This window comes from Malania oleifera, chromosome 8, assembly GCF_029873635.1.
Source record: "Malania oleifera isolate guangnan ecotype guangnan chromosome 8, ASM2987363v1, whole genome shotgun sequence".
In the NCBI taxonomy this organism is placed as follows: Eukaryota; Viridiplantae; Streptophyta; class Magnoliopsida; order Santalales; family Ximeniaceae; genus Malania; species Malania oleifera.
In genome coordinates, this window is record NC_080424.1 from 92,011,449 (window position 1) to 92,037,617 (window position 26,169).

General features: G+C 34.4%; 1 protein-coding gene across 1 annotated transcript; it reads left to right on the top strand.

Moving 5' to 3' along the window:
* Positions 1-1,479: 1,479 nt before the first annotated feature.
* On the top strand, positions 1,480-25,774 carry LOC131162812 (flavonoid-6-hydroxylase-like). Its single transcript, XM_058119409.1, has 6 exons — positions 1,480-2,448; positions 4,171-4,785; positions 6,483-6,707; positions 7,079-7,492; positions 25,349-25,462; positions 25,589-25,774. The coding sequence occupies exons 1-6, from the start codon at positions 1,480-1,482 to the stop codon at positions 25,772-25,774; spliced, it is 2,523 nt and encodes an 840-aa protein (XP_057975392.1).
* Positions 25,775-26,169: the final 395 nt, after the last annotated feature.

Here is a 26,169-nt window from a genome sequence, read left to right on the forward strand (position 1 = left end):
TATGCACAATATGACCTAGAATTATGAAAAATTATTATCTCAATGCATGCTTCTTAATTTGTCCTCTCCCCACAGGTACCATATTTTTATATAATTTATTACTACCATTATGCACAATATGACCTAAAATTATGAATAAATAAAATAAATAAGTTTTTTTTAGAAAATTAAAAACATATATTATGAAAATATCCCACATATGATTTCAAGTGCAAAGTTAGCAAGTAAATTATAACATGTTACATACATACATCAAGAATAAGATTATTTTTTATTACATAATAATATATTGATTATTATCATTTAATAAAAACATTTTAATGTTAGTTAAAATAATAAGAACATAATTATCAATTAAAATTTTAATTTAAAATATTTTTAATTTTTGTGTAAAACATATTAGAAACTAATCATATATTTTAACATATTAATTAGTGATGCAATATAATTCAATTTTAAAATTAAGAAAAAAATCATCTATTAATTATTTGGATCTAAAATTATCAATATATCATCTCATGATTGTTGAACTATATGCATTGGATCTAAAATTATCAATATATCATCTCATGATTGTTATATATAAATTTCCAATACACTTATAATAAAAAATTGCAATAGAAAAATTAAATGGAAACCGAACAAAATTAAAATACATACCTCAAATTTGGAAGTTTGAAATAAAAACCTCCAATCAACGATTAGAAGGTAATTCGGACTAAATAATGCACACTAACAAATCAACCAATCAATCAAAGAATATGTATTTTCCTCTAAAAAAAATAATAAGCTTAGGGTTTCAAAGGTCTTACCCCATCTCTTCCTTTTATAATCTTCCTCCTCAAGCAACTCCTGCCAGCAACGGTAACCTAGCAACGTTCGTTCACCAACGGTAACCTGCAACGCGAAGAAAATTGTTTGGCCTCTGCTCTCTGCTCTGCAACGCAAAGAAAATAGAAGCAGGAAGGGGTTGAAGAATGGGCGAAGCAAATCTTGCAGAAACCAACTTGCGAGATTTGTCACACATCAGTTCAGTAAACTTTTGCGCAGCAAATCTTGCAGGTTGGTCCTGCCAGATTTGCAGAGCTCCGTGCCATACCTCACCTTGTCGCTCGCTGGTTGCTTTAAATCTCACAGCATCATGCTGTAAGATTTGCTTAGCTCCGTGTCACGTGTCACCTTCTCACTCGTCTTTTAGTTTAAATCTCACAGCATTAAATTGTGAGATTATGTGAGCATTAGTTTGAAAAACTTTTTTTCAAATGGGGTATTATTTAATATTTTATTTTATTTTAATAATAAAATGGAAAAAAACTCAATGAGTTATCCATATTGATATTAACATTTCGTTTGACATTAACAAGATGTAGGCGTATTGGCTGTTCTAATAATTCAAAGATATTTCGTACCCGACCGTTAGCAACCCCAAGTAATTCATTTCATTCAGGATACCAAGGAAAGAAAAATTGTAGACTAGGCATGGAGTTTTTCCTTCTCCCTTCCTCCTCCGCTACTTACACTGCTTCCGCCTTCGCTGTTCTTCTCTTCCTCTATTTCCTGTTATGGATTTCCACAAGTTTCCGAAAGAAGTCCGTCAGCCAAAAAGTAGCAGCCCCCGAAGCCGCCGGAGCGTGGCCGGTGATCGGCCACCTCCATCTCCTCGGAGGATCCCAACTCCCCCACAGGAAGCTGGGGAACATGGCCGACAAGCACGGCCCAATCTTCACGATAAAGTTGGGCATGCACCGGGCCCTGGTCGTGAGCAATCCGGCGATGGCCCGGGAGTGTCTGACCACTCACGACAAAGTCTTCGCCAGCCGCACCAGGGCAGTGGGCGTGGAGCACATGGGCTACAACTACGCCATGTTCGGGTTCGCCCCTTACGGCCCTTACTGGCGCCACGTGCGCAAGATAGCCGTGACCCATCTCCTCTCCAGCCACCGCCTCGAGACCCTCAAGCACATCCCTGAATCCCAAGTTAAGGAGGTCGTAAACGATATCTATCGGAGATGGTCCGGAGCCAGTGGCAGCGGAGGCGGTGGTTCAAATGCAGCGCTGGTGGAGATGAGCAAGTGGTTTGGGGATATAAATCTGAAGGTGATTCTTAGGATGGTGATAGGAGACCGATGTTTGGAAGATGGCAGCGCCGCCGACGATCGGTTTCGGAGGGCGTTGAAGGAGTTTTTCCAGCTGATGGGGTCATTCGTGGTGGGAGATGCTATTCCGTTTCTGAGGTGGTTGGATGTGGGGGGATACGAGAGGGAAATGAAAAGAACCGCGGCGGAATTGGATCGCGTGATGGAGGAGTGGTTGGAGGAGCACAAGCGGAAGAGGCCGGTTTCGGCGGAAGACGGCGGCGACTTTATGGATGTGATGCTGTCCGTCGTCGACAGCGGAGATGTGCCGTCCGATTATGATCCTGATGTTTTCATCAAATCTACATGCCTGGTAAATATGGATTTTTCTTTTCAATTAAAATTTCTTCGTCATTTAAAGATCAAATTCTTTCTATTTTTTTTTGGTGTCCAATTGATATTTACAAAAATCAAGCCCTATTTCCACATCCACGCTAACTTATTTTTAAAAGATTGTATAATATATTCAATCCAAATGGTGTGAGGGTCTACTTAGTATCATTATTAGTTTTTGTTTTCTAATTTTATTTTTAAATAATAAAAAAATAAATTATAAAAATACAATTATTTATATTTCTAGTTTTCTGTTCTTATTGTTGGTTTTCAGCTATTTATCAAAAAAATTGAAAATTAAATCTGTGATTTTCAATTGCTTTAGCAATATGCTATTAAAAAATTTTAGTATTCAAAAATAATTATTTTTCAAATTAAATCATTTGTTTTGTACAAACTTTTGATTAAAATTGAAATAAAAAAATCATATGAATTTAAATAAAATTAAAATAAAAATGTCCATAGATTTCAAAAAAAATAAATAATAAAATTTTAAAAATATTTTTACTATTTTTCAAATATCATTAATAATAACATTATTATAAAGGGAATTTTAGAGTATAACAATTAATTAAAGTATTTATAATTATTTTTATTTTTATGATAGTTTTTAAAATTTGCATTATTTTGCGCATATATTATTTAATTATATTTTTAAAAATATTATTTGATTTATAGATAAAAATAAATACTTTAAATTAAAATTTTAATTTTTTTTTAATTTGAAAATATTAATAAAATAGGTTGTTAAGTTTGGGCTTTTGATTTCTATTTTTAATTTTTGATTTCTTATTTCTTATTTTTCGTTTACATAATTTTTAATATTGATACTAATTAAACTAACCATGAAATTTTCCCCTTAAAAGCATAACCCGCTATATGGATTCATTACATATTGAGGCCCAAAGTAGTGCTCATCCTACCAAGGTATTGTTTGGGTCACAATTGGAGTTGGAATCAGAATCAGAAAAAAAATTCACTGGACTAGAAACAAAATGTCACATTCCTCTCTCATATTTGGTTCAACAACAAAATCGGAATCAAAATTGTATTATAATATTTGGTATATATAAATACAAGAATCATAAATGAGTCTAGTTAGTATGAAAAAATTTATTCAATTAATTTAGTATGAAATAATAATATTATAAATATAATAATTATATAATAGTATTTTATTAAACTATATAATAAATATTTTTTTATAACAAAATAATTTAGATAATCATGTACTTGATTATCCTTACGTATTGTATTATTATTATTATTATTATTATTATTATTATTATTATTATTATTTTGTTTTAACAATATTATTAATATTATATTGTATCTTACATTTTATAAGTATTATATTTAAATATATAATTTATTAATAAAATATCATATGTTATGACACTGTAACATTATTTGGTTTTTAATATTAAAAAATAATATAATAAAATAACCATCGTAGCAATATATATTTTTTATATAATAATATTTTATTATTTTTTGTATATATTTTATAAGTATTATATTTTATTATACAATAGTATTTTAATTTTAAAGTAAAAGTCCAGAATTAAAATGTACAAAAATTAAGTCCAGAATTAAAATGTACAAATTGAAGCATTTCAATTCTTATTATAATTTTGAGAGTTGATTCCCAATTACCAAATACTACAAATATGTTGTCCATGGTATACATAATTGACCGCAGGTTCTCGTGTTGGGGGGCGCCGACACCTCAACTGTGACGCTAGTATGGGCTTTGTGCTTGCTCCTCAACAATCCCCACACTCTAAAGAAGGCGCAACAAGAATTGGACGACCAGGTTGGGAGACAGCAGCAGCTACAGGGAACTCATATCAAACACTTGGTATACATCCAAGCCATCATCAAGGAGACCCTGCGCCTCTACCCCGCTGCGCCTCTAGGTACACACGAATCCATAGAAGATTGCACCATCGGTGACCACCGTGTCCCCGCCGGCACACGCCTGGTGGTGAACTTGTGGAAGGTTCATCGAGACCCGCAAGCATGGCGCGATCCAGATGAATTTCGACCAGAGAGATTTTTGACAACCCATCAAGATGTGGATGTGAGGGGGCAAAATTTTGAGTTGATCCCGTTCAGCAGCGGTAGAAGAATGTGCCCTGGAGTTTCTTTTGCGCTTCAAGTTATGCATTTTACACTGGCCAATTTGCTACATGGGTTTGAGATTGCAACTCTAGACGACAAACCAATTCACATGGGGGAGCGCTTTGGGCTAACCGTGGCTAAGGCAACGCCGCTGGAAGTCCTCCTCTCACCTCGCTTGCCTTCTCACCTATATGTGTAAGGTAATTTGCCAGTTGGTGTGATAAGAGTCTGTTAGAAGATTTCAGGTCTCCAATCGCTTGCTTAGTGTTTAATATTTTAGCTTTGAGATAATTTTGATTTGGGTCAATTTAAATAAAGTGTAATATGAAATTATATTTAACTTTTATAAATTTTTCATAAATTCAAATTGAACATTCCAAATTAATGTTCCCGATACGATTTAAATTTTTCTTTGAATAAAAAAAAAACAATGTTGATGTAATGATATAGAAGTAAGAAAATTAAGAAAAATGACTGCAAGCAAACTGAGTTAGAAGTTTATAATACGCACAAACTTCTTTTTCTATTTACTTTCGTTTTTCCAAAGTTCTATTAGACCAATTATTTGATGATCCAATTTCATAACGCTTTTCACAAGTAATCCCTTGAGACACACACACATACACACACACACAAATATATATATATATATATATATATATATATATATATATATATATATATATATATAACACCTTCATTTGTTTAATGATGAAGTGACTTATGCTTCAACTTTAGCTCTTCCACAGCTAAAATAAAGAAATGTTTGTCGACACCTCAATTTTAATCAGGCCATTTTCGAGAAAATTTGGTGTAATAAAAGTTAACTTCGAATTCCAAAAATTGGAGGACCCCGTTTGAAAGTCCCGGTATTCTTAATTGATTCTCGGTATTTTAAATTGAGTCTCGGTGTTATAAAATCAACCCCCAGTGTTTTAAATTAAGTACTTGAGTTTTTAATTAAGGGCCTATTAATGTTAAATTGAGTCTTGAAATTTTTTAGTTGAGTCTTTTAATTTTAGATTGAGTGGTTCAATTTTTTTTTAAGTCTTTGAATTTTTAAATTGAGTTTTTCAAATTTATGGAATGGAGTTTTTAAATTTTAAATTGAGTTTTTAAGATTTTTAAATTTTAAACTCAGTCTTTTGATTTTAAAATTGAGTATTTTATTGAGTCATTCTTTTTCGAGTTCGGGTTGTTCTATTGCCAGGAATCAAGTATTATTTTTAAAACCTGAAACTTTACTTTAGAAAAACAAAATGGGACAACAAAAATAAATATATAAGAAGTTCTAAAAATAAAAAGAAGAAGGGAAAAGCAACCCTGCCCAAATGAAAAGAATAAATGGAAATGAGCACAAACAATGGGTGCGGACAAAAACCTCGCGGGTACATCCAACAAATAAAAAAAAAATTCAAAAAGAGACAAATAAAAAAGGAAAAGCCTATGAGCAGTGGGAAAATATTCTCTCCCAAATAGAACCGCGCGTGTATTTGGGCGCCAATTATTGCTAGACTCTTTATAAAGAGAGAGTCTGGGCGCACACAGAGGGGCATTCCATCAGCACTATTCCTTCGTCACCTTCCCCACGAACCAAGTAGGATGCCAAAACCTTCAAGGTGTTGCTGCTTAGCAACAACCAGTTTTCTTCCATCCCTCATGACTTCTTCGCCGGAATGTCCACTCTTCAATTCATTGAGATTGATGAGAACCCCTTTTCTGCTTGGGAGATCCCAAAGAGTCTCTAAAACGCTTCGGCGCTTCATAATTTCTCGGCGAACTCTGCCAAAATCGCCTGAAAAATACCGGAATTTTTCGGCCCTGACGACTTTCCGGGATTGATTAATTTGCATTTGTCCTTCAAATAATGTGGATGGTGGTTTGCCTCAGAGCTTGGCTGGCTCCCAAATTGAGTCTCTGCGGATTAATGGACAAAAGGGCAGTAGTAAACTTAGTGGGGGAGTTGATGTTTTACAGAACATGACATTTTTTAAAGAGGTTTGGTTGCATTTGAATGCTTCTTTTGGTCTGTTACCGGATTTTTCAGGGTTGAATGAATCGCAGAGGTTGAATTTGAGGGATAATATGCTTACTGGTCCTGTTCTAGCATCTTTGGTAAATCTCGGGTCTCCACTGAGTGCACCGAAGGCTACCTGTTCTTCCTCTGCCCTTCATCTCTCTCTCTCTCTCTCTCTCTCTCGGAGTTTTGGTGTTTGTGAAAACCTTCAAACAATCCACTAACCTGCATTCAAATATTTTGGTTGAGGGATGGTAAATTGATGAACGATCTGAAATTCCAACATCATGATTTCAAAGAAACACCTCTAGGTCAATCCAATTTTCCCGAAATGCTCTGGTCTGTCACTAGTAGGCAATGGCATTCCTACATATACTGTTTCTGGAGCGCATGCACGACCAGATTATAATCTAAAGCAATTGCTAAATCTCTGATTCTTATTGTTGGGTGTGCTTGAATTTAACGTTAGAATGTCATGCAAATGCATCCGCTCTTGTTCCATATCACACATAAAATTACAGCTCTCTCAGGGTCGGGACGCATCGCATGTGCGCGGAAGCTGTTCGAGGAATTGCCGCACAAAGACTCGGTTGCTTGGAACGCAATGCTCACTGGCTACTCTCGCCTGGGTCTCCACCAACAAGCTCTCTCTTTGTTCCACTGTATGCGAATCTCCAACGTGAAGCCCGATCACTTCTCATGCACCGCCACTCTGAGTGCTTCTGCGGGTGCGCGCAAGTTTTCCTGCGGAAGGGAAATTCACGCACGGGTCATTGTTTCTAGATGCCAATCATCACTGGCAGTGAGCAATTCGCTTATTGACATGTACGGCAGGTGTTTGAGCCCTCCTAGTGCGAGCAGAGTGTTTGAGGAGATGACCCAGGCAAAACGCGCACGTACTCATATACCTATGCACTAACAACATCACTAACACACACAAAGGCATATGTTGGTTATTGCAACTCACTCACGCACCCACTAACACAGCGTCACTGTTACACACACTAAACTACACACACAATACTTACCCACTGACGTGCACTGCTTGCAAACACAAAAAAATCACACTATTTACACACTACACACATACCACTAACCCATCAATTTAAAATCACCCACACACTACACACACACACACGCTCTTTATAATATGGGGCCCTAGGCGAATAATTTAATTAGGGGTCCTTAATATTTTATTTAATTTTTATTTTTATTTAAAATTAATTTTTCTAAGTATATTAAATAAGTTTAACTGCACTTCATTTGCACTCCACCCACCAAACACATGAATTCCATAAATAATGTTAATATTATTATATTAAAAAAATATTTAGGGGCCCTAGGCAAGTACCTCAGTGGCCTAATGGAAGAGCCCGGCCCTGCACTAACCCGCCAATTTAAAATCACCCACACACACTAAAACTCACACATACCATGCAACCATGCATGCAACACCCCATGCATACACATTTTTCACATTCCATGCACGCACGTTTTTTCACGCATTCCATGCGCACACTAAACCGTACGCTAACTCATGCGCCCTATAGGCACCGTGTGTTGACTTTGGCCTTGACCGGGCCTAAAACGAGTCAACCCTTCTTGGACTGGTTCTTTCCCGAGCCGATTGGGTCTTCTGAAGCAGTATGAAACCGATTTAACCTTCCATTTTATTTCCCCCCCTTTTTTTTTCAATTTTTGTGGATTTTTCCTTAATTCCCTTTTTTGTTATTTAATTACTTCGGTAAAAATATTGAAAAATCACCAAAAAATCATGAATTTCAAACAAATGTCTTTGCACTTGAAAAAATCACAAAAATCCAGAAAAATCTTAGAAAAATCACAAAAAATATTTTTGAGGTATGTTTTCGTCTTGAAGGAGTCCGAAAACCTCCTGAAATACTATTTTCATATTTAGAAAAACCTACAGATTTCAAAACCTTGGGAGCGTATTTGGTACCCTATTTTCTTGATTTTTCATACTGATGATTGCAACAAAGGACATGGACTTCTCGGAGTATTGGATTGCCCTAATTCTGAGGGAATATCTATATAGTATTCATTTTGTGCATTTGCTTTGATTTTCGTGAGTGAGTAATTTTGAAGACTTTAAATTTATTTTGAGATGATTTTTGATTAATCTGATACCGTTCGTAAGAACAGATACATAGGGGGTACTAATATCTTCCCCTAGCGTAATCGTACCCCGAGCGCAACTCTAGTGACGCAGATCGATTCTACCCTTAACGGAGTAGCAATCAAGTGTTTTAACCGCATTCCAAAAGGTTAATGGTGACTCTATCACATATTGTTTTCCATAAAATATCTTTTTCAAAATTCACATCCATTTTTCCCAGTTCGCAGCCGCACCCATTTGTCAAAGTGGTCTCTAGCGGGTCTAGGACGTCGCGACAATATTCATGCACATTTTATTCTCATAATCATATTTCTCTCTCATGCGCACACTTTTCCTCTTTCGTTTTTTTTTTTGTCAAACGGTTAGTTCTTAGAGTGGAGATTGGGGGATATGTAAATATGTAGGTAGAAATGGACTTGTTATACCAACATTAAAGGTGCAAGGATAGGAATAAAATCATAGAATCCCTGGCACATAACACGTACACACACATACGCACGCACACAAAAGACCTTAGTTTGTTTAATGATGAAGTAAAATAAAGATATATTCATGTACATTTTATTCTCATAGTCATTTTTCTTTCTTATGCACACACTTTTCCTTTTATTTTTTTTCAAACAGTTAGTTCTTAGTGTTGGGAAAGTAACTAGACAATTAGCATAGCGGATAAATCTTTTCCAAAAATTAAATATGTCACGAGCAAAAATTACCAATCAACAATAATAATAAATCACACACCACAATAGGAACACCACGATTTTTAACGTAGAAAATCCCTCCAATGTGAAGGGCAATGCCGACTTGACCATAAGACTATTGAGCAGTTTGTCTTTTGGGGCCCCCAAATGTTTTTTTTTTTAATATTAACATTATTTATGATGGCATCTCCTCCCATACATTGATTTTCCCATTATCTCAAAAGTTAGGGCCCTCAATTTTTTTTAATTTTAACATTATATATGATGTCATCTCTTCCCATACATTGACTTTTCCACAATCTCAAAAGTAAATGAAATTGTATTTTGAAAAGTAAAGTAAATGTAATTTAATTCTTTCTTTTTCAAGTCTCAATGTCATCTTGAATATAAAACTTTAATTAGTGATTTTGCATCTCAAAAAATAAGAAAAATTAATTTTAAATAAAAATAAAAATGAAACAAAATATTAAGGACTCCTAATTAAATTATTCGCCTAGGGTCTCATATTGTGAAGAATCGGCCCTAGTGAAGGATAAAAATCACGGGACCTATGAGACCCAATAAAATTTTCACTATAATAGAGGCAAAAATTATAACAATACAATCACAAAAAAAATGGTCACACACAAAGAGCAAAAAAGGATTCCTAAAAGAATCGCGATAAAATAAGAATAAGCGGAAAGAAGTCACCCGAACGCAGTTACTATCAGTACTGCAAAATCAGATCCTCCAAAGCTATGAAATAGAACTCCACCATCCAAATCGAAGGTTGAAAAATCCTGAACGTGCTCTCCAAATTTTAGCAAAATCGGATCACAAAAGACCTTCCGATCGTCGAGTTGATAAAGACTGCACAACACACTACTGCTGCCTCATACACTGCCACACATACCTTTTTTTTTTTTTCCATTGTTGCTGCACTCCACACTACCACCTCTTTTAATTGCCCTAATGGGCTTCAAGCACATGGTCTTCCTTTTTTTTTTGTCAATTATATACTTATGTGGGCTACAATTTTGATACTGGCGGCATCGACACACAACTCAAGCTTCACACGAGGCACCACCTTTGTCATCAAATTAGCAGCATTCTTATCAGTGTTGATCTTCTCAAATTCAAAAAACTTAAAATCCAAAACATCTCAAACCAATGATATCTCACATCAATATGTTTTGATTTACCAAGAATGGTTGAATTCTTACTGAGATGAATAGCACTTTGGTTATCACAAAATAACACATACCTCTTCTGAGTGAATCTAAATTCATGAACCAATTTCTTCATTCACAATAACTCTTTAAATGCCTTAATAACTGTAACGAACTTGATTTCTGTAGTGGACAAAGCAACACATTTCTGCAACCTAAATTATCAAGACATAGCTCATCCTACAAAGGTAATCAAATAACCTGAAGTAGATTTCCTCAAGTCTGAATCTTCATGTAATGACCCAAGAATATTATATGCATAGAAGTGTTAAAAAAAATTAATTAAAAAAATTTTTAAAAATAAATTAAATTAAATATTAAAAAATAAAATTAAAATAATTAATTACTTACTTAAATAATTATTATTATTAATTAAATATTATAATACAATATATTAATATATTAATATGATAAAGTATAATATTATAATAGCATTATAATAGGAGCTTCTTGAGGAATCATATATATATATATATATATATGATTCCTCATGAAGCTCCTAAGGATTCTAATTGAATTTCAATTGGAGAACCACCCCCCCGAACGAGTTGCAGTCTCTCTCTCAACTTTCTCTCTCCTCATGCCTTTCCTTTCTCTATCTCTTAATTTTCTTGACGAATTCTCGACTAATTGAAGAACAGAAAATACCCCTAGGTTTCATTCTTGGCCACCAACATTTTAATCGGAGTGGATTCGTGGTTTAGGTATCATAGGCACCACTCCTAGGATAAGGTAAATCCACACTCTCTATTCAATTTCTCTCCGATATTCAGCCAAATTGACGATCGGACACCATCACAAGGTCTCGGCTTCGATCCTTGTCAATTTAATCAGAGCAAATTTTTGATTTGGGATCTTAGGCACCACTCCAAGGCTAAGGTGAGGAGTACAAATTATGTCAGTTATTTTAGAAATTCACCTAGTTAAATCATGATATATAATTATTAGAATATTCTATATGGATTTCTGAGTAATTTTACTGGTATGAAAATTACTGTTTATTTATTAAATTATAGAATTTGATTAAATTAGATTTTTGGAGATATTTTTGGGATTAAATGAAACTGTAGGATTGGATTATATTAGATTTTTTGAAATATTCCCAAGATTAAATTAAACTGCAGGGATTTGATTGAATAGAATTTTTAGGGAATATTTTGGAGTTAAGTTAAATTGCAAGGATTTGATCATATTGGTGTTTTTAAATATCTAGGAAATTAAATTTAAATATGGGAAGTAGATCATACTCGCGTTTTTTTAAAAAAAATTTAACCGGTTAACGGGAGCGTGTGAGCTTAGGGATGTTAAGATAGTAATTATTCCGAGATTTAGTTGATTAAGCTAAAATATATGGTTACAGGGTATTGTGTGAACGTCACGTGCATTGTTTTAGGATCCTTGCAGGCATCTCTCTACGAATCAGGTAAGGAGAATAAAATAAGTTAGCTTATTTTCTGAAGTTTAATCGTTTAAAACTGAAATTTTAAGTATCGAAATGTTATACATGATTTTCTGAATGGTTAGGCATATGGGAATTTTGGATTATTATGGTTATAAGTACATTTGTAGGAAACGGGTATTTTGGGATTGAGTAAAACTCTAGAGTTTATCACACTATTATTTTCAACAATATAGTTATCCCGAACAGATTTTATATTATGAATTATTATTCAAATTGTGTGGCATGAGAATAAATATTTTTACTGTATATATAAGTATGTCGGATTATGTTATGATTGCACATAACAAGCATGGTTTGATAACAATTTTAGAAGGTTATGAATATTACAGAAATTACAATATTGTTCAGATAGTCGGCCCAATGTCGTGATCAGTACATGTAACACCCCGACCCCGAGGAGTCTGGGATATTAACTTTTTACTACTCATTTACAGCGGAAGCAAAATAAACTCAATTTTTATTAAATCAGAGCGCTAATATTCCATAGTACAATCATTTATTTCAAAAGAAGAAAAATTACACAAACATAAATATCTGAAACCATACTAATATTTCTAATCAATCTTTATTTTTTCTAATCCCCACCCGCATGCTTGCTAAGCCTGATTTCGGACATGTCCTTCAGAGTTATCTGAAATAAAATATGATTGGGGTGAGACGACGCCCAGTAAATAAATAAGATTATTATTAGTGTGTGGCTAAAATGAGCTTTTAAAGAATTTCGTAAAACAATATTTAATACTATAACTTCAAGACTACTTTTAGAATAAATATAAATTAAAAAATTTCTGCATAAAACTTTTGTCATCAATTTCAACAGTAAATTTTTATAATCATATATTATAACTACTAAATTAAACTTTTAACTTTAAAATTGTAAAAATATTTAATGATAAACATACATATACTTTTCCTTATACGTTTTCCTTAGATCGTCATTTAAGCACCAGAATGATCCTTTTCACGTAAACTTATACTTTTCCTTCAAATCATCAGTAACTTGTACACGTAATTAAATATGTATAAACATATATTATAAAAACCACCCTTAGGCCTGTTTACCGTAAGTCATGTTTACCCCCATGACTGGGTTGTGCAGTCCGAAAACTGGACTTAGTTGGCTGGCCGATCAAATTAAATCAACGTACGTAAACTTTAAGTGAGATTTTCCTTATTAAGTCCTGGTCCGGAACCAGGTGTGCACTCAGGAGAAATCCACTAACATAAATAACCACTCTGTAAACAGTGTGGGTGCACTCTGATCCGTATAAACTTTAAGCTGCGGTACCGAGCATCTGTAACTTTGAACTTTTGTTGCCATAAGGGGTTTTAAAAACATCTTATTATATTTTATGCAATTTAAAATAATATCGTAAAAATCTCATCTTTACTAATGTTTTCATAAAAAAAAGATGCATCGTAGAAATAAACTCATGCCACACAATTTTTGTATTAAAAATATATATGATTTTATTTTTGAATAGAAAGAAATGCTAAAAATTTACCCGAGGAGATTAGAACATTTCTTAACCCAAAAATAGATGCAAGTATGTTAAAGATAGAACTGGTATAATTAAATATGCGTAAAAATAAATTCATGAAAATTTTGTGGAACTAATTAACATAATTGAAATTTACTTATAAAATAAACTCGGATATGAATTTTAAATAAAAAAAAAACTAACATAATCAAAATTTACTTACCTTCTTCTTTTACCGTGTGTTACGAACACAATAACTATCTTTAAGAAATGAGATCGGAAAAAATGGGTGATTGAGAACTTACTCAAAAATTCTCTCTCCACCACAATTTCTTTCACTCACTAATCCTTCTCTTCCTTAGAAAATTGTTGTGAAAAATGAAGGCTGAGAGCTCCCTATTTATAGGAAAATTTTGGGGAAGAAATGAAATTTATAAAAGTGTGGGGAGTTGGGTGAAATTATAATTTTTATAAAAATTAAAGTATGGACAAAGGATGGGTAAGGTATGGGTTGAGTATGGGATGGGAATGGAAGCCATGTGGGAGTGCTTGCCACCATTCCCATTAAATAAATTTTTAATTAATTACTTACCTAATTAATTAATCAATTAGTTAATTAATTATTTAATTATTTTATTATTTTTCTTAATTATTATTATTATCATTTTTATTACTTTAAAACTATTTTTAGTATTTATTTATTTTTGAACAAGAATTAAATTTGAATTTTAAAAACTCATGTGGGCCCCACATGGTCTTGTAGGCCCCACACAACTTCGAGTCCCGAATGGATCCTACGTAATTCGAATAACTCTTATAAGATTTTATGCATCCTACATAACTTTGAAACTCGTGTAAACCTCCATACGGTTTCGGGACTCATGTGAGCCCCGTATAGGATATCTATATTATTATTATTTTATCATATATTTCTACAAATTATATCAGTCAAAACATTATTTTATGTACTTATTTGCTTATATAAACAGTGTCTTGTGGCTCTAGGACTCATGTGGACCCCACATAGTCTTGTGGGCCCCACATATGATACCTATATTATTATCATCTTATTATGTATTTTTACAAATTATGTCTGTCAAAATACTTTTTTATGTATATATACTTATTTACGTGTACAAACAATGTCTATCCTGTTTATCCTATGAAATTTCATTTTGACCAGGCCAACCTCTAGGGAGCGACTGAGTCGCAATGGTCTCTGAGCACTCGCTTAGACAAGGTCTTTCTTAGGCATCAAACATGGAATCAAGGATCCTACAGAAAAACACTTCTGTATTGATATTAATTCAATGACCATTTTTATTATTTTATTATTATTGTGCTTTAATCATGTATATATTTTGGGGTTATCACAGTCTCCCCTCCTTATAAAAATTTCGTCCTCGAAATTTGCTAATTTAAAATGAGTACTGTATAATTGATTGCGCTATTTAAAAGAGTACATTGATTTACGATTTGACTAAATCTTAGAATAGATTGAGGGTCAATTTGGCGAAGTATTTTATTTTGAGAATTAAAGTGTGAATCGTCGATCTAATAGAGGTTGAAATGGAAAAGAAATTCAGAAGATGTGGAAAAGGATAATTATATATATGTATATATTATACATGTCCTATAAATTAAAAATATATGTATAAAAATGAAACGAAATCTGGCCTTTAGAGCCTTAGATCAACGTCAACATCTATTGAAGTACTAGCGGTGTCACTGCTAACCGCCGGGGTTTTTTCTTGGTAGGGTTGACCTCTTGTAATGTCGTTGGCTTGGGTCGGAAAAGGGAGAGAACGCCCGTTTGTTCGGCGAGGGAGGAAGAGCTGCCCTCTTCCTGAGTTATTGGTGGCCCGTGTATGAGTCTCAATGTGAATCGGATTTCCTTGAAATGGTGAAGTAGGCCAGCATTATCCGAAACCCTTAGTGTGGTGACTGCGATATTGCCATTGTAAGGGATATGGCTCATTGGTGAGATGTTAGTTGTAAGTTTCACAGTCAAAATATTCTCAATAGGAAAGAGGGTTGGAAGAATGGCAGGGGCACTGCTCGGGTCGGTAGTGGCGGAGGAGGTAATATGGAGAATTGATGGGGCAGTAGTTGAGATAGTGGCTTCTCCAATTGATCCCCGCCTACGCCTATGGTTCTCAAACCAAAAGCGTATATTTCTCGGCTCGACTGGACCATACCGTCGGAGTTGTGCTGCAAGCAAGATAGTCTGCTCCACTGAAGGGAGTTCCCCTTGACTGCTGTGGAAGGCCTCCTCTAGAATCTGCAGCTGTGCCTTACTGGGTTTCCATCTTTGAATCGACGATCTAGTGCTGCTCTCAGCAACTTGGGGAGTTGGGTGATTTGGCAACATTTTTGAGTAATGAGACAACTAAGAGACAAGTTGGGAAGAGCTAATCACTGCAAACCGAAATGTGATTGTTCAAGATGATAGAAAGCTGTGATGCTTAGAGCTTGAGAAGGGCCGACCCTTTTTATAAAGGAATGGCCGCATGTTGTGGAAATCGAGAGAGAGCGACGCGTGTCATGGATATCGAGCAACGTGTTTTGCACAAATCGAGGGAGAATGACGTGTGTCGCGAGAATCGAGAGAGAGCAACGCGTTTTGCACAAATCGAGGGATAGTGACATGTGTCGCGGAAATCGAGCGAGCGACACGTATTACAAAATTTGCGGACTCTAGGTTCTTTTTATGTTTTTACATCTTTATTAATGCTTTAATTATAATTAATTTCATCCTTAGATCACCACTTGGGTGGGTGGCCTAGTGGTAAGGAACTGGCCGTGCATCTATGTGATCGCGGGTTCGAGTCCCCACTACGCCCAAGTGGTCTCATGCCTTGACCATGCTTCGGGGGTAAGTGAGCTATAGCCGATGATTTCCACCCATGAGGCCCCTTTTTTTTTTTTTTTATAACTACAAGAGTACCCCTTTTATATATATATATATATATATATATATATATATATATATATATATTTCATTATTATTATTATTATTATTATTATTATTATTATATCAAATATATGTTGGACATGTTTGGCCGATTGACGATTTGACATTGGTTAGTTATTTGAAGGAAATTAGTTAATTTTTATATTACTTTCATTAATGAAATTTTTACTATATAAAGTTTTTTTTTTTTTTTTATAGAAAATTTTAAGTTGTATTAACTTTTATAAATTTATACAAAATTTAAGATTTTGTCAAAATTTGTACTCCTAAATCAAACTTGGATACTTGATGGAAATTGAATATGCAATGGAAAAAAAAAAAAACAAAAATAGATATACATATTTAACTTGCACATGCTAAGGGATTTTTTTTTTTTTTGAATTTAAATATAATAAGTAATATTTAAATGATACTCAATTCCTTATATACTAATACAAAATAAAAATTAAAAATTTTGTCAAAATATATATTCCTAAATTAAGCTTGAATGTTTTGTTGATAACTGAATATGTAATATAAAAATATATATTCATATCCAACTTATATATGCAAAGAAATTTTGGGTAAATTCAGATTTCATAATAGACCATTTGTTCATATCTATTTGTATGTGTATTACTTCTAAATTCAGTAGGGTCTAATGGGTTATTTCTTATATATTTAGTGAAAATAACAACAGCAAAAATAATTAAATCTCAGATATTATTATTATATTTATATATATATAAATTTTATATTATTAATGCATTTGACAATTAATTATGAATCATCAATATGGGTACATGTTTCTACAAACAAAAATAACATATTTAAATTAATTAACGTGTCTTCAATAACACTACTATTTTTCTTAGAGAATTTATAATTATTATATGTCCTTGGGAGCTTTCACGTAAATCTCATTTCCTCCAATGCTACTATCTTTAAGATCCATTCTTAAACAATGACCAAATATTATTTTAAAATTATAAATCTATTATTAACGTATAATAATATAACAAACTAAAATAAATATTTTAAACTACCCAATCCTACCCAAACCATGTTTTATACCTATGCTCTGGTAAAATTTATATATTAGATTTTGCAGAACCTATATCCTATGCTCTGGGAAATTATTTCTTAAAGTCTACAGAACCTATAACCTATTTCTCTGATACCAAATGTAACACCCCGACCCCGAGGGGTCTGGGATATTAACTTTTTACTACTCATTTGTAGCGGAAGCAAAATAAACTCAATTTTTATTAAACCAGAGCGCTAATATTTCATATTACAATCATTTATTTCAAAAGAAGAAAAATTACACAAACATAAATATTTGAAACCATACTAATATTTCTAATCAATCTTTCTTTTTTCTAATCCCCACCCGCATGCTTGCTAAGCCTGATTTCTGACATGTCCTTCAGAGTTATCTGAAATAAAATATGATTGGGGTGAGACGACGCTCAGTAAGTAAATAAGATTATTATTAGTGTGTGACTAAAATGAGCTTTTAAAGAATTTCGTAAAACAATATTTAATACTATAACTTCAAGACTACTTTTAGAATAAATATAAATTAAAAAATTTCTGCATAAAACTTTTGTCATCAATTTCAACAGTAAATTTTTATAATCATATATTATAACTACTAAATTAAACTTTTAACTTTAAAATTGTAAAAATATTTAATGATAAACATACATATACTTTTCCTTATACATTTTCCTTAGATCGTCATTTAAGCACCAGAATGATCCTTTTCACGTAAACTTATACTTTTCCTTCAAATCATCAGTAACTTGTACACGTAATTAAACATGTATAAACATATATTATAAAAACCACCCTTAGGCTTGTTTGCCGTAAGTCATGGTTACCCCCATGACTAGGTTGTGCAGTCCGAAAACTGGACTTAGTTGGCTGGCCGATCAAATTAAATCAACGTACGTAAACTTTAAGTGAGATTTTCCTTATTAAGTCCTGGTCCGGAACCAGGTGTGCACTCAGGAGAAATCCACTAACATAAATAACCACTCTGTAAACAGTGTGGGTGCACTCTGATCCGTATAAACTTTAAGCTGCGGTACCGAGCATCTGTAACTTTGAACTTTTGTTGCCATAAGGGGTTTTAAAAACATCTTATTATATTTTATGCAATTTAAAATAATATCGTAAAAATCTCATCTTTACTAATGTTTTCATAAAAAAAAGATGCATCGTAGAAATAAACTCATGCCACACAATTTTTGTATTAAAAATATATATGATTTTATTTTTGAATAGAAAAAAATGCTAAAAATTTACCCGAGGAGATTAGAACATTTATTAACCCAAAAATATATACAAGTATATTAAAGATAGAACTGGTATAATTAAATATGCGTAAAAATAAATTCATGGAAATTTTGTGGAACTAATTAACATAATTGAAATTTACTTATAAAATAAACTCGGGTATGAATTTTAAATAAAAAAAAAAACTAACATAATCAAAATTTATTTACCTTCTTCTTTTACCGTGTGCTACGAACACAATAACTATCTTTAAGAAATGAGATCGGAAAAGGTGGGTGATTGAGAACTTACTCAAAAATTCTCTCTCCACCACAATTTCTTTCACTCACTAATCCTTCTCTTCCTTAGAAAATTGTTGTGAAAAATGAAGGTTGAGAGCTCCCTATTTATAGGAAAATTTTGGGGAAGAAATGAAATTTATAAAAGTGTGGGGAGATTGGTGAAATTATAATTTTTTTTAAAATTAAAGTATGGGCAAGGGATGGGTAAGGTATGGGTTGAGTATGGGATGGGGATGGAGGCCATGTGGGAGTGCTTGCCACCATTCCCATTAAATAAATTTTTAATTAACTACTTACCTAATTAATTAATCAATTAGTTTAATTAATTATTTTATTATTTTTCTTAATTATTATTATTATTATTATTATTATTATTATCATTTTTATTACTTTAAAACTATTTTTAGTATTTATTTATTTTTGAACAAGAATTAAATTTGAATTTTAAAAACTCATGTGGGCCCCACATGGTCTTGTGGGCCCCACACAACTTCGAGACCCGAATGGATCCTACATAACTTGAATAACTCTTATACGATTTTATGCATCCTACATAACTTTGAAACTCGTGTAAACCTTCATACGGCTTCGGGACTCATGTGGGCCCCGCATAGGATATCTATATTATTATTATTTTATCATATATTTCTACAAATTATATCAGTCAAAACATTATTTTATGTACTTATTTGCATATATAAACAGTGTCTTGTGGCTCTGGGACTCATGTGGACCCCACATAGTCTTGTGGGCCCCACATATGATACCTACATTATTATCATCTTATTATGTATTTTTACAAATTATGTCTATCAAAATACTTTTTTATGTATATATACTTATTTACATGTACAAACAATGTCTATCCTATTTATCCTATGAAATTCCATTTTGACCAGGCCGACCTCTAGGGAGCGACCTAGCCGCAATGGTCTCTGAGCACTCGCTTAGACAAGGTCTTTCTTAGGCATCAAACATGGAATTAAGGATCCTACAGAAAAACACTTCTGTATTGATATTAATTCAATGACCATTTTTATTATTTTATTATTATTGTGCTTTAATCATGTATATATTTTTGGGTCATCACAGTACACCCGGCGCAGTGTCGTGACAGTATAGTCGACCCAGTGCCATGATCAATATTGTGATATCCCATGGAAGAAAGGTTTAAAAAGGATTTGATGTTACTATTCATATCAATAAGGTGCACCTTCCTTTTCGGGAGCCTTCCTATAAGAACTTCACGATTAAGCGTGCTTGGCTTGGAGTAATCATGGGATGAGTGACCTTCCAGGAAGTTTTCTCAGGAAGTGTGTGAATGGGAAAAAAATACAATAAAAAGGACACGTGTTGGTCTATGGCACTAGTTGTTAGTCCGATAAGGCCCGCCCCTTATTGTCTAGTCTAGGTGGAGGAGGAGAGACGCAGTGCTTCCTGGCAGACCCAGTTTGGGGTGTTACAAAATGGTATCAAAGAAATTACCTAGTAGGAAGTGTCATGAGATTCACGTCGCCTGGGTTTGGAAATGGGGTTTCGCAACGAGGACGTTGTGTTCTGTAAGTGGGGGAGAATGTGATATCCCGTGGAAGAAAGGTTTTAAAAGGATTTGATATTACTACCCATGTCAACAAGGTGCACATTTATTTTTGGGAGCCTTCTCATAAGAACTCCATGGTTAAGCGTGCTTGGCTTGGAGTAATCTTGGGATGAGCGACCTTCTAGGAAGTATTCTTAGGAAGTGTGTGAGTGAGGACAAAACACACTGAAAAGGATACGTGTTGGTCTATGGGGTCAGTCGTTAGTCCTATAAAGCCCACCCCTTGTTGTCTGGTCCATGTGGAGGAGGAAAGACGTAGTGCTCTCTGGCAAACCCATGTTAGGCCGTTACAAGTATAGCCAGCCCAATGCTGGGATCAGTTGTGATATGACAATATTTTATACAGAGATACGATACGATAAAATTTCACAAAGTTATAAAAAGTGTTTAATACAGAGCATTAGCATGACAATGTTTTTATATACAAGAGTTGTGGTATGATAGTTTGTTATATTCATGCGAATGATTGGAAAATTGTAGCTCAACTACTTACGAACACATTTAGAAATTCTTACCTTACACACAAATTATATAACCTAAATCAAAAAAATTATAAAACATGAAACATATAATCTTAAACAATGAAACATGTAATAACAATAATGATAACACACAAATTATGCTTAGGACAACCCAAATTGCAAATATAACTACACGACGAAAACGCTCACCGAAACATAATGTTTTTCGTCATGGTAGTAGTACGAATGGCAAGTCTAAGGGACGGCGGTACAAAACACCTCAGACCCAGAAAATGTATGTGATGATTGGCTGGTTTTAAGGACGGTGGTACAAAACGCCTCATACTCAGCGAGAGCATAGTATGAATAGTTAATTGAGGAACGACAATACGAAATGCCTCAATCATGCAAAAAATGTTTGATATGAATCATGATATATGTATGTGACGAAGATGAATAATTAATTGAGGGACGGCGGTACAAAAATCTTCAATCATATAGAAAATGTTGATATGTATCATAGAAAATGTATGTGATGAATTGTGAATTGAATATGAATGGCTGATTGTGGCACGGCGGTACGAAACGACCCAATCTCAGCAATTGATTTATATGTGTACACATCATATGTAATAACTCTAGAAATGGCTATATAAGATTAGTGGGGTGATTCCCAAAAAGATGAATAATTAATTAATTAATTAATTAATTTTATAAAAAAAAAGAAAAAAAGAAAAAAATAATAAAAAATAATAAAAATTTATTTTTATTTTTATAATATATTATTATTATTAAACAATCACTCCTTCATCCTAAAGCTTCAACATGCTTCAGGATTTGTATGGAAAACAGAGAGCTGCGCAAGAGCAGACCCCCACCCCCTAGTCTCACTCCTCATTCTCTCTCCATCTCTCCTCAATTCTGTGACGGCTTCTCGCCCGATCGAAAATCAGAAAATATCGTTAGGCTCCATTTTCCGCTGCCTTCATTTCTACCGAAGCGGATTGGTTGTGGGAGTAGCGTAAGCATATCTCCTGAGATAAGCTAATTTCCTCTTTTATTTCAATTTCTTGAAAATTATAAGCACAATTGACGATCAGACACCACCATGGGAATCTAGGGATGATTCTCTACAAGTGTAATGGAGTGAATTTCTCGTGAGGTCGTCGCAGGCATAACCCCAAATTTGGGATAAGGGGATTATTAAGGGGGCTTATTATCATTTAATTAGTATTAATTTAGAAAAGTTAGAATATTGAGCATCTGAGGTTGAAGTAAGATTTTCAAAATTTAGGACCCAAGTGAGTATCGTAGGTGTAATTTCAAGACTCGCAGGCGTAATTCAGAAAATTAAGTGAGGGTGTTAAATAATGTTCAAATATTAATTTGGGGTATATGGAGCCTAGGGAGGTTAGATGGGTATTACTTTTGAGAAATGAGTTAACTAATCTGAGGAAAATGTAAATTACAGGATTTGAGTTTCGGGCGCCAAGAGCGTAGGATTTTAGTTCTAACGAGACTCTCAGTAAGTTAGATAAAGGGAATAAATTATAACAATATTTTTAGAACTACTATTTGAATTATTATATGAAAATGAGCATATAGTATTTTGTCTAGAAATTATTATGATATAAATATCAATTAAATTGTGTGGCATTTTAGTAATATTAAATTGTGTTATTTTGGTGTGTGAAATTAATATATTATAAATACTAGATGAAAACTGTGTGGCATATGACGTGTATTGAAAAATTTGAAATATAACGATGATTAATTTGAGAGAAAATATTGAAATGGGAATTATTGATGTGATTAGTGGAAAATAATGAAATATGGTATTTATATGTGAGTAGAAATGATTTGCATGAAAAATGAGATTTTGCAAATTGTTGATATGAGATTAATGATGTATATTGATATGGAAATATCGAAACGTATATACTATAATATGATTGATGAAATGTCAATATCGCATAATGAGTGCGGGTATATGGTAGTGAACCCTGATGGATGGTTGTGGTAGCCCTAATGATGGGTTGTGATATTGAGCATGGTACCGTTGCTAGTGGTGTAGTGCAACCACATGGACTCTTGGAACGTGTGGCATGACAGTCGATTGTGCCATTTTGTAGATTTGTTGTGCCCCTTGAGTCCAGATCAGTGCTATAAGCCAGCTAATTGTACTACAGACGTAATATGTGATATGATATTTTGATCTAATTGGGTCGGCCAACCACGGTTAGATCCAACCTTTGGGCCACACAACCTTGACCATGGGAGGAAGCATGGCATAGAAAGAAAGATCCTCAGGGTCGCCATGAGTTATAGATGCGATGTTGGTACTAGGTACTAAGGATACTCATGAGATGTATAGTAAAATAGAAACGGAAAGTGAAAGAATGATAAAATGAGCTAAAATGAGAAATAAAAGAAATAATGGAAATCGAGAAATAGAGAATAGTAAAATTGAGAAATGGAACTGTGTGAGTTAATAATATAAATACTTGAGGAGAAGTGAAAATCTTCGTCTGAGGGCTTACTGAGTAAGGTGAATGCCCTGATAGGTATCAGATGTAGCCATACCTGGCTACATAATGAGTTAGGGTAGAGGGAGGCTACCTGTATGGGCGGGTAATCTTCCCTATTCTCAGGAATTTTGCGGGTAAATATGTGTTGGAAATGATTGAATTTGAGAAATGATTTTAAAGCTTATAAAAGCTTGTGTTGTATAGCTATATGAATATGAGAATATGTTTATCAGTGTATTTATCTCAAATGAAATGTTGATTTGAAAAGTAAACTGTGTTATAACTGATCTGATATGGCCACACACTATAAATAATTTATTCCTTCTTATTGAGATGTGTCTTACCCAAATTATCTAAATTTTTCAGGGAATAGGGATAGGCTAGGTGATAGAGTTTCGTGACCATAGGGAGCTGAGTCCCCAACACACAGGATGAGTGTTTGGACTAGGGGAGGTGTAATTCCCCTAGAGTTGAGTTGTTTTTGAGTGTGGGATGGTAATGTATTTATATATATATATATGTTGATACTCTGGGTATTGTATTCTGGTTGTTAAGTATATACTATCTTCCACTGTTATGTTATAATAATAAAATGACTTTTTACCCGGTACCCAATTCGGGTCGGATCGTATGAATGGTAGTAGGGTTGTTGGCGTAGCCGATTTGTGAATGTTGTGGATGACGAGTGAATATTTATTTATTACTATTTTAAAAAAATTTATACAAAAATCAAGGCGTCACAGTTTGGTATCATAGCTTAGGTTGCTAGGTTTTGTAAACTTTAGTAGACAGCGGAATACAATACCAGAGTATAGAAGTAGATTTTGAGGGAAATAAAATATGGGTAGATTGAAATGTGAGTTAGTGGTTGTTTTAGGATGAGGTGAGAATTTAGGGTTCTATCTTGCGACCTAGAGAGAGGAGTACCGGGCTTGTTTTTGTGTTTTTCCTAGGGTGACGATTTCAAAAAAATCATGGATACTATCGCTGGGTCTTATTTTTGAGTGGTAGGGCTGAATCCTAAATGAGGATTAAGGATGTGGAGATAAATGGTCGTAGAAGAGTAATTTATGAATTATAGCAGTGTATTGGTTTTGTGATAGTAATTGTAGGCTGAGATTAGTTGCTTTATTTGCAGGATGGATCCGGGGAACAGTAACACGAATGCGGGAGGTGATGGAGTAGGACCTTCCAGTATGGGTGTAGAGACCCTAACGCAGTTTTGCATAGCGTCACTCAGCAAGTGATGGCTGAGATGGCCAGGAGCTTAGGGAGCGGAGCTGCACGATTGAGCAGTTTACGCGTATGTGACCCCCATCTTTTGCTGGAGAAGCGGACCGACTAGTAGCAGAGAACTGGGTTCAGGACATAGAGGACATACTAGTAGTTCTCTCATGTACAAACGAGCAGAGGGTGTTGTTTACTACATTTAAATTGACTGGGAAAGCAAAGCGCTGGTGGAGGTCAGTAAGATTACTGGAAGAGCAAAGACCAGACCTTATAACGATGACATGGAGTCGCTCTAGGGAGATTTTCTTCGAGCGGTACTTTCCCACTTCGGTCAAGAGTGCAAAGGCATCAAGGTTTCTATATCTGACACATTAGCCTTTGATGGTGCAACAGTATGTAGCGAGATTCATTAAGCTGTCCCAGTTCGCCCCATATCTGGTGCTAGATAAGGAGAGGAAGGCAAGGAAGTTTGAGGAGGGCCTGAGGCAGATTCTGTATGAGCAAGTGGTAGGTTTCCGAGCTCAGACCTTCTCAGAGATAGTGGACAGGGCTGCGATAATTAAGAGCGGCCTCCAGAGAGGTGCAGTAGCACAGAGCTAGAGGAAGAGGCCTGTGCCTTCTGATTTCAGGCAGGGTCCAGTTAAGGGCCGTGGAGGAGGTATGATAGCAGAGAGGAACGATGATAGGGAGGAGGATATCGAGCAGCACAAGGTAGACAGATGCCCCCTCTTTGTCCCAGATGTTTTAGGAGGCACCCAGAAGAGTGCCAAGCGAGGGAGGTTGTCTGTTATCGGTGCCACCAGCCTAGGCATATGGTGAGGAACTATCAGGCACTGCCAACGGTAGCGACTACTCCTCGACCATATAGAGGAGGCTATTAGGCACCTCGAGGTGGACAATAGAGGAATACTGATCTGGTGCGAGTTTATGCATTAACACCGGGAGATACTGAGACGGCGGGAGATGTGGTGACAGGTACTGTTTCAATACTGTCATTTAAAGATACTGTCTTGTTTGATTCAGGGGCAACTCATTCTTTTATCGCCCGAAATTATGTGAAGTTGTGTGGGTTTGAACCTTGGCAATTGGATATTAGTTTGTCTGTTGCTATGCTGATTGCGATTGTAAGGATATGTAGAAAGGTACTCAGGGACTGTTCAGTGGGTATTCAGGGGAGGTCCTTGTTAGCTAATCTCATGGTTTTAGATATGCAT

Bases quoted from the DNA above. Each gene is read 5' to 3' on its own strand.
- LOC131162812 (XM_058119409.1), top strand. From the start codon at position 1,480: ATGGAGTTTTTCCTTCTCCCTTCCTCCTCCGCTACTTACACTGCTTCC. The intron at 2,449-4,170 runs GTAAATATGGAT...AATTGACCGCAG, and splicing joins TCATCAAATCTACATGCCTG to GTTCTCGTGTTGGGGGGCGC. The intron at 6,708-7,078 runs GTAAATCTCGGG...ATTTAACGTTAG, and splicing joins GTCCTGTTCTAGCATCTTTG to AATGTCATGCAAATGCATCC.